The sequence below is a fragment of the Haliotis rubra genome, unplaced genomic scaffold (assembly GCF_003918875.1).
Source record: "Haliotis rubra isolate DU_JTF1 unplaced genomic scaffold, ASM391887v1 Scf275, whole genome shotgun sequence".
In the NCBI taxonomy this organism is placed as follows: Eukaryota; Metazoa; Mollusca; class Gastropoda; order Lepetellida; family Haliotidae; genus Haliotis; species Haliotis rubra.
In genome coordinates, this window is record NW_025766836.1 from 174,779 (window position 1) to 185,517 (window position 10,739).

Sequence of the window (10,739 nt, forward strand, 5' to 3'; positions counted from 1 at the left end):
ATACTTTCGCATCGCAATATATCGCAATATGAAAATTGTCTGCAATACCCACCCCTAATACTTAGCTTGTTCATTTGTACATGGAAAACGTTATCCTCCTCCATTGTCGTTAATACAGAATGTACTCGTGACGATCCGGGTTAGAATTGATCTTAAGTAACGCATGCTTGTCGTAAGAGGCGACTAACGGAATCCGATGGTCAAGCTCACTGACTTGGCTGACACATGGTATCGTGTCCCAATTGCGTAGATCGATGCTCATACTGTTGATCACTGGATTGTCTGGTCCAGACTCGATAAATTACAGACCGCCGCCATATAGCTGGAATATAGCTGAGTAAAACCAAACTCACTCACGCACTTATACAAAATGTGTTTTTCATGGGAAAATAAAAATGGCTTCCCGTTAGCCATATTGAAATAACACACTTAATATCAACAGCCAACCCATCTTGCTTTGGAGTCAAAATGCTGTGCTCATTATTGGCAGAAAATGTACAAGTAAGTTACAAACAATTTGTTCGAATCCAAATGAGTAATTTCCACGACTGATATACAAAAGTTTGAAATATTCCTGCAATATGTGCTTTATTGACCTTTTCTTGCATTCAAATTTCACCTTTTATGAAGCACATATTTGAAACATAGAACTGGATTCAAACTATCCATGATTTAGAGAACCGATTGTTTAAATGGAGCATGTTATCCGTTGGCTTTTTTACATAAGATTTGAGCACCTCTTCAGAACTTCGCACTGTGAAGAATTATATTATACCATAATTGGTCTCGTGAAAATGGTTTAAGGTTCTAGAAATCCTAAATATCTCTCAATATCTAAATCCGGAATTATTTATGCATGGCCAAAGAACAAACCCTCTTTGACATTTCGTCTTACATTCAATTATGTTTCATTTGCCAGTTTTCAGAACTAAAGCTACAAGAGTAAAAGCTTTTTTTTTATTCTTAAAGGCGTCTGTCGTGCTCAGGACGATCTGATTCCTTATATCAGTTAGGTATTCAATGTCAAGCCAGAGCCATATATGGTTCAGCCCGCGAGACATTTGTATGGGAACGCAATACGATTTCTGATCAGTATCTTAGACCATGCAAATCCACCGAATACGTCTCGCGTGGAATACTTTGCACAAAGGCTGCCGAAATTATTACTCAACATCTTTGAAGATAAAAGTTCGCAGTATGTCTTACGGTGTTTCTTATTCTTCAAATCTAGAGACTGGATGCAATAAATTCCAATGACGTTCCCCCAAAAAAATTTTTAGCGAAAAAGCGAGTCTGCCTGGACTAGTTACAATATACAAAAATGTGTGGTTTTGTCAAGTAATAAAAAGATGTGTGGATAAAAACTGGAGGTTTTTGTATGTTTGTTTTGTTTTTGTTTTTGTTTTTGTGTGTTTTTTCTTGTTGTTTTCTTTTCTTTTCTATTTTTGTTTATTTGGGTATTTTTTGTTACGTTTTGATTTTGGTTGTTGTTTTTGTTTGTTTTTTCGTTTTTTGTGTTTTTTGTGTGTGTTTTTTTGGGGGGGCGGTGTTTGTTTGTTTTTTGCTTGTTTTGTTAGCTTGGGATTTTATTTCTCTCATGAGAATTAGAAAACTATTTTAGATGTTGGTCAGGGCTATCAAAGCAGCAGTGATATGGTTTTTATTGAAATGAGTGAGTTTAGTTTTACGTCCGCTTTTAGCAATATTCCAGCAATATTGCGGTTGGGGAACATCAGAAATGGGCTTCATCGATGTATGGAATCGAACCCGGGCATTCTGCGTGACGAGCTAACGCCCCCTTGCCGCATAAATCCAAGCAATACACACGCACCGCACCGCACCGCACCGCACCGCACCGCATGCACCGAACCGCACCGAACCGCACCGCACCGCACCGCACCTCACCTCTGAAGGCCCGGGTTCGATTCCCCACATGTCTGAAGCCCATTTCTGGTGTCTTCCGCAGTGATATTGCTGGAATATTGCTACAACTCACTCAGTCACTCACTATATACAAGTGCAGTAATCTTGAACACAAAGTTAAACCCTATTGTCCTTCACCTACCTTCACCTTTCCTTTCTGGATATACATTGAACACTCAATGGCAAACGTTTGGCACGGGAGCGTATTTTATTGGGCTTAATCACATTCGAATTGTCCCGAGCAGGAAGTGACTTGCGATGGTTTCGTTGAATCCCGAGAAGTTGTTTGTCCGAAGTCCTACAGCTTTTCCAAAGTCAAACACACGTTGGTAATTTGATATAACACAAACATACTTTGGACATTTGATTAAACTGCAGAGTTAAACACTTTTCCAGAAACTGTTGGTGTGTGCGAATGCGTATGTGTGTGAGTGTGTGTGTACGTGCGTGCATGAGTGAGTGTGTGCGTTAGTCCAAAAAGATCTCTGTAAATGATCGAGTCAGGATAGGACAGTCCAGTGATTGACATCATGAGCATCGATCTATGCAATTGGGATAATCTCGATGTTATATTGACTCCCAGGCAACCACATCAACACCATTACATGATGTGTCATATAGAGTGAGTGAGTGAGTTTAGTTTTACGTCGCTTTTAGCAATATTTCAGAAATATCAAAGCAGGTGACACCAGAAATGGTCTTCACACATTGTACCCATGTGGGGAATCGAGCCCGGGTCCTCGGCGTGACGAGCGAACGCTTTAACCACTAGGCTACCCCACCACCCCGTGTCATATAGAAGTAACTAAGGTAACAAATGCGACACGGTGCTCACCCAAACCCGGGAGAAACCATGATGTGATCTATAACAGATGCATACGCACCTTAACACAGCAACATTATGCTCACATAAAACCAGGTGGAATCATTTTTTTTATCAATGTGATCTATAACAAGTAAAAACGCACCTTAACACAAGTAACAGTGTGCTCGCATAAAACCAGAGGGATTTATATATCAATGTGATGTATAACATGTAAATACGCACCTAAACACAGCAACACTGTGTTCGCATGGAACCAGGGGAATTTATATCAATGTGATTTATAACATGTAAAGACGCACCTAAACACAGCAACACTGTGCTAGCATGGAACCAGGGGAATTTATATCAATGTGATTTATAACATGTAAATACGCACCTAAACACAGCAACACTAGTACTGTGCTAGCATGGAACCAGGGGAATTTATATCAATATGATTTATAACATGTAAATACGCACCTAAACACAGCAACACTGCTCGCATGGAACCAGGGGAATATATATCAATGTGATTTATAACATGTGAATACGCGCCTAAACACAGCAACACTGCTCACATGGAACAAGGGGAATTTATATCAATATGATTTATAACATGTAAATACGCACCCAAACACAGAAACACTGCTCGCATGGAACAAGGGAACATAATGAAATATCAACGTGATTTATAACATGTAAAACCGGGCAACATCGTTTAGTATCACTATTTTTGAAAAAGGGATGTACACACCGAGAATGCATTAATATCTCAATGAAATATCAGGTTTATCCATTCACTCAGTTTACTGTGCTTAAAATATTTTACTCTCACGGAAAAAGAATTGAAAACAGCATCAATAATGCCTCCAGTATTTGGTTCCATTTTACCTTTCACATTTCATTTAATATTTATTTCACGTTTGATGGCATTTACGTTGAGGCGTCTTTTCATGGATGTGTATGGTTGAGAATAACATCTCCTCTAAATAGCAATCCAGAAAAGTAACATTTCTGAACTTTAGATATCTGTGGTTACTGCGAGAACACACGTGAACACGCGAGAAGAACCTGGATATACATTCAACGAGGAAAGCGGATACGTCAATGGGAGATGATGGTTATTTGATTTTTAATTCTATATTGCGAAACAAATCCTTGTTTTGGCAACAAAAGACGAGTGTAGCTGGTGATTGTCTGTTGTTACATAGACGGTTTTTTAGACAACAGATACGCAAGGAATTAGATTGTAGGTGTTCATTATCTAGTGTGTAAGGGGCATTTATCTAGTGTGTAAGGGGCATTTATCTAGTGCGTAAGGGGCATTTATCACATGTTGTTGCATTGTAACGGATTTGACACGGGGAGCATCATAAATTTGATTTCCTTTCGGGGGTAGGGAAGAGAAGGGGGGGGGGCTTGACTATTTGATTACTTTACTGACTTACTTTATTCAGAATTATGCCCGAAATAGGTGTTTTTTTCTGAAATGGTACAAAATGAAGAGTTCGTTTGAATGTTCTTTTTGTTACTAACTCTATTATTTTCAAATCATATTACATTACATGTATTAATGTAAACATGTGCAACGGAGAGTGATTAGTTGTCACTTTGTTAGAAGTGTGATATTCCATCACGGTTGATACTCATAATGATGAGTGAGTTTCATTTTACGCCGCTTTAAAGCAATAATTCAGCAACATCACGTGGGGGACACCAGAAATGGGCTTCACACATCGTACCCCATAGGCGGATCCAGAAGGGGGGTGCAGGGGTGCGCACCCCCTCTTTTGTCCTGAAAGTTTATTAAATGACCATTGAAACTCGGATGAAAATGACATGTGCATCCTCCCTTTTCTCAATAGTATGCCCCTTCTAAAAAGCTGTATCCGCCCCTGTACCCATGTGGGGTTTCGAACCTCGGTCTTCGGCGTGACGAGCGAACGCTTTAACCACTAGGCTACCCCCAATATGGGGTTGGTCTGAAGAAGCAAAACCACGTCCACTGCTAGGTTACTGCATGAAATGTTGATTGGTACAAAATGTGCCATCGAAATGTGCCATGTGTTAATGTGAACATAATAGATTGTTTGGTGTCGCTCGGTAACAATGGTTTCCAGAATATAACTAGGGAAAGATAGATTGCTCTCCAAATAGTGAGGGGCGGTGGGGTAGCCTAGTGGTTAAAGCGTTGGCTCGTCACGCCGAAGACCAGGGTTCGATTCCCCACATGGGCACAATATGTTAAGCCCATTTCTGGTGTCCCCCGCCGTGATATTGCTGGAATATTGCTAAAAGCGGCGTAAAACTAAACTCACTCACTCACTCCAAATAGTGACCCTATATCCACTTAGCTACTAAACGCGGTTCATGTGGTCAACCATAGATTGTATATCTACACTCTGTCTTGATAAATGGTCTTGATCTTGCGGTACCACACCTACATTACGATCCCTTTTCGAATGGCAAAGCGCCAAAAATTTCAACCCAATTAAACCTGGCCAGGACGATATTCTGGATTGGTAACAGACGAGATAAAGATATGACGTCACTTCCGAAATGAAGGCGTTTACGGTTGTACAGTCGTTTAAGGCTCCGATATTTCTTGTACAGAGTTGCTTCCCTTGGACACGCCCAAACATGTGAAGGTGGGTTCGAATCCCGTTTCGTCTCGATGATATTTCTAGGTTTGTGTGCTGGTGGGTTTCACCAAAGTTTGCAACATCTGAAACCTGCATCGCCTCAGGTTCTATTCCACAGTAGGGCGGTGGGGTAGCCTAGTGGTTAAACGGTTCGCTTGTCACTTCGAAACCCCCGGTTCGATTCCCCACATGGGTACAATGTGTGAAGCCCGTTTCTGGTGTCCCCTCCGTGATAATACTGGAATATTTCCAAAAGCGGCGTAAAACTACACTCACTCACCTTTTCCACATTAGTTCTGACACGTGATATAACTAGAATAATGCTCGAAGCGGCGTTAAATAGTATTCACTCACCCTGTTATATAACACACTGCAGGATGTGCTGAACCGTTCTCTTATTTCTTTACATAAGTATATTGCTACTTCGAATCGTTTGAAAGTGAATTTCAAATGATATTTTTACCAAGCCAAAATTACTCACACGAATCGGTTTCCCTCCAGAGGAAAATAATGAACTGAAAGTCGGAATATCAGCATCACCATAGAGATACCCACAGGCACAGCTGTTTGTAGAAGATGACTGGGATCTTTCACTGTGACTTCCTACATGCTAAGTGAATTACGGTCTCTCCCACGCAGAGCTCTTTAAACAGATGAAACCCCTTTTATCGCTCGCAGACGAACCCCTTGTGGTTTCAAAAACTGTTAGCAACAAACCCCTGGTCACGAATTTCTCTATCTCCGACAGTAATCAATGGGAAGTTGAATTAATACAATGAGCGACTGATATGCATATGGCTTCCGGATTTAGGCATGGGCAAGTTTAGAAGGCTTCAGCGTGGATCAGATAAGCCGCGAATGTTGTTCACTGACTGACTGACTGACTGAGTTTGGTTTTACGCCGCTTTTAGCAATATTCCAGCAATATCACGGCGGGGGACACCAGAAATGGGCTTCACGTATTGTATCCATGTGGGGAATCGAACTGGGATCTTCGGCGTGACGAGCGAACGCTTTTACCACTAGGCTACCCCACCGCCCCACCTTGGGAAAAGCTCTTGTGTTTGAATCCTGAACGTGTTGTAACCAGTCTTGTGTGATTTACCTTGGATACATTGCTGCCTGATACATGGTTGTCGTGTCACTCGTTCTAGACTACAAACGAAGGGGACTAGGGTATTTAGGAGAATGGGACTAGGGTATTTAGGAGAATAGGATATAGACACCTGGTATGATAAGCTGGATAATCGAGGGTGGTCACGCACTCCCTATTTTGCGGAAATGTTTCTGAAACTGCCTGTGTTGATACAGGTCCCCAGAAACCTATGCTTGTCGGGCGGTCAGGTAGCCTAATGGTTAAAGCGTTCGCTTGTCACTTCCAAAACCCGGGTTCGATTCCCCACATGGGTACAATGTGTAAAGCCGGTTCCTGGTGTCCCCCGTGATGTTGCTGGAATATTGCTAAAAACCATACCCACTCATTCTTAATCCTCATCAACTACTTCTTAAATGTCAACCTGACATACACCGTCAGAGTGCTACACATCAATATTGTAGATTGCATCATGATGCAATATTTACAGGTGATATGTTCGGATTCAGGAATATACAGATAGATGGAGAAGAGGATCATTAGAAACGAGTAAATTCTCTCTCTCTCTCTCTCTCTCTCTCTCTCTCTCTCTCTCTCTCTCTCTCTCTCTCTCTCTCTCTCTCTCTCTCTCTCTCTCTCTCTCTCTCTCTCTCTCTCTCTCTCTCTCTCTCTCTCTCTCTCTCTCTCTCTCTCTCTCTCTCATACTCATCACCATCAACCTTATTGAGCCACCATCAAACATAGGTTATACAGTTTCTTATGCCCACCAGTCTTTAGAAACCACGCCTGACGCAATTCTATTCAGGTGTCGTACAATCTATAATAAATTAAACAGAAAACAATTATCTCAAATCCTAAAATATGATCGCATTACTGGGTAGTCTATAAGTAGCCCCTATGGGAATAGAGCCGCCCTCGCGCAACACGCATACACGATTGATCCTTCGGGTGTGTCAGCGCCCGTTGTTCCGAGTACATATTTAGACATAGAGCACACAATGCTTTCTCCAGCACAGCGGAACAATTCCGTTTATGGGACGGCTGATTTATGTCACTGCGCCACGACAAAGGTGGACGACAAACACAGGCCCTTGTAACACAGGTCCTCGTAACACGACGAAATCGATTATACAGTATGGGAAAGATATTTTATTCTGTTGACTGTCTGTGAAGGCAAATTTATTATATCAGCTAAGTCCCATGCAGTATCATGATCGGTGAATTGCGGATGTCCCATCCCATTGTCAGGGGCAGTTGTTTTTGTCATGCGCGGGTCGGGTTCGAATCTTTACGAAACAGCGGTTGTTTAACAGCGTAAACATCCTATTATTGCATATCTTGATAAAGACCTCACACTCAACCTACACTCTGGTTTTAGAGTCTCAGTGAGGAATGAATATTTTGTTAGGAAGAACATTTTCACGGAAAGAGGAGAGATTAGTCCATCTTATCTTACAAAAAAGAAGGATTTCATGCTTTGTTTTTCTAAATAACCAACCCGTGAAGGTCAGGGTTAGAATCTTCAGTACCACATGCTTGTCGAAAGAGGCGACTAACGGGATCGGGTGGTTAATGCTCGCTGGGTTGGTCTACCCCAAATGTTATCAATCGGAAGTCCAAAAGAATATCACAAAGTTAATGCACACCAATACACGCAGGCACCCCACCCCCTCTTACAAATACGGGGCGGCGGGGTAGCCCAGTGGTTAAAGCGTTCGCTCGTAACGCCGAAGGCCCGGGTTCGATTCCCCACATGGGTACAATGTGCGAAGCCCATTTCTGGTGTGCCCCGCCGTGATATTGCTGGAATATTGCTAAAAGCGGCGCAAAACCAAACTCACACACTCACTCTTACAAATACACACTAACAGCAGCTCGAGTTGGCAATCCAATATTACACACGAGCACACACGCACGCACGCACGCACGCACACACGCGGTTCTGAAGATGCTTCCATACGAACGATCCACATGTCGACGTAAACTTCAAAATCAATTTCCAAATTTTTGAAAACGCTAATGGTGCTATATGGTCTCTCATTTTCAGATTTACAATACGCCCTCGAGGACCCAACCAGCAACGGGGAAAGCGATCCGAATGACGTCAAATCCAACCTTGACCTTGCAACTTTTCAAAATGGCGGGTACAGTAATACGCCGGTACAGCCACTCGAGAGCACTTGGGATGCAGTAGGACATGAGATCAGGCGGGTTATTGGGAACGGGTATGTACACGATAAAACGTCTCGCCCGCAACCTCAAGAAACAGCCGAGGATCCTGAAATGGACATCGACAGGGAGCAAGCTCTGCGAAATATGTACACTCGCCTCGTTTTAGCTGCCAAATCAAAACGAGGCTTGTATGGAAACGTCCTTGGTGGATACAAGCTCGGCAAGAGAGAGTTCATCCCGTATGAGTTCATGAATGAATACCAGAAACGGCTGTTTGGAAGCGTGCTCAACAACTACAAGTTCGGTAAACGTGTACCGGAAGAGCTGCCGGAAAACTACGTGACAGGCGGACAAATTTACGACAACTACAGGGAAGACCCTCGTGAAAGGAAACGAGTGTTCGGGGGAGTCCTCGGGGGTTACAAGATGGGGAAAAGGAATCTTCTAAACGGTCACCGTGTGAGACGGGTATGGTATCCACACCCATCCTATCGAAGTGTTTACAACAACGTGAAAACAGACTCCGCGTGATCTAGTCAAATCCGCCATGTTAATCATCAGAATTCAGGGATTAAAGTGAAAGCATAGATACATAGATAAGAACAATTCTTTTCTCATTTGTCGTAAAATAAAAACATTCAGCCGAAAGCACATTTGAAGGGGGTATTGCTTTTGATTAAGCTGGTAGAAGCCTTCAGATCCTAGTTGAACCAAACGTTCCCGACCTCGGTTCTATGGAGCGATCTTAGCTCGATAGTGACTCATATTAGCCTCGTCTGTTAAACGTTAAGGTATCTTTGTGCAAGTGGGCCCAGTTAAAGTTCTAAACAGGATAATTCACAGTGAGATCCTTTCATTTAGTTAAGTTTGTCGGTATTGATTCTGAAATTGAAAGATTTATTCATTGTTATAAGGATCGAGTGTCCGTTGGGCGCCAGTTTTTCGTGTTTCTATTTCCAAATACATCTTTGTTTTACAAGTGTTCCTGAAAACGTCTCGTGTTACAGGGTATTATCCCCCAAGTAATATGTAGTACCCCTGAGACAGCTGGCACGCAAACTTTACATTGATTTACCATTTTCCAAGTGAAGAACACTTTTTTTCACCAACGAGGTGGTGTTTAGCGGAATGTTTCTCCACGCTTGCTGCATCGATCACACAAACATTCGACATTTAATCTTAAAATCCCCCTAATCTTGTTCTTTATCGACCCTCGCTCTTGTATACTTAACGGCTCGGATTTTTTTTTAATTTCCTACTGGACCTGTGTTCTGTTGAGCTGATTGGATTGAAAAAAGATCTCTGTAGAAAACACATCCTCGATAACCCAGGGTCTTACTGATATGTACTGTTTCTCGTTTCACTATCTTATTACAGGTGCGGTGACACAAAGTTAACCCTCCTGTTTAGCTGTACGCGATTGGTTGGTTTGTTGATTAACGCCGTGATCAGCAATATTCCAGCTACATTGCGGCGGTCTGTAAATAATCGAGTCTGGACCAGACAATCTAGTGATTAACATCATGAACATCGATTTCGCAATTGGGATACGATGTCATGTATCAACCAAGTCAGCGAGCCTGACCACCCGTTAGTCGCCTCTTACGAAAAGCATGGGTTACTGAAGACCAATTCTAACCCGGATCTTCACGGGTACAGGTTTATTTGACTTACACAGTTACACAGGGACGTGTGTGTGCACACGTGTGTGTCCTTCAAATCAACAACCAATCAAAGTGATCTCCTGCAAGACTTAAGCATAGACCTACATTCATGATTAAGAGCGAGTGAGTCTTGAATACATTTAATCGAACAAGCCTTTTTAAAAATGAGTTTTTATTTGTAAACGGATGTGGTATATAGTTTGGCAGAAATATCATCATCCTACCAGACGTTCCAGCATGGTATCGTCCTCGTGGTTTGGTAGACTGTCAGTTTCACCTGAAGTCAGGACGATGCATACTATAGAAAATTATCATTAAAAATAAGACGGTAGGAAAAATGTCACATCGAGTACAAATGATATCTCATCGAGTTCCGCTGATTAAAGAGCTTTGTATTGGATTGGACGGCTGTGGTCATGTAGCTCTCTGTCATTCGGATC

At 42.2% G+C, this 10,739-nt stretch overlaps 1 protein-coding gene across 2 annotated transcripts in view; it reads left to right on the forward strand.

The window, feature by feature from the left end:
* LOC124280825 overlaps positions 1-9,235 on the forward strand; it is a 43,559-nt gene extending 34,324 nt beyond the window's left edge. For both annotated transcript variants that reach the window (XM_046716803.1, XM_046716805.1), the window contains exon 3: positions 8,511-9,235. In XM_046716803.1, coding sequence (XP_046572759.1) covers positions 8,511-9,166 — 656 coding nt within the window. In that variant the 3' untranslated portion in view covers positions 9,167-9,235. The remainder of the gene's footprint in view (positions 1-8,510) is intronic.
* The last annotated feature ends 1,504 nt before the right edge of the window (positions 9,236-10,739 follow it).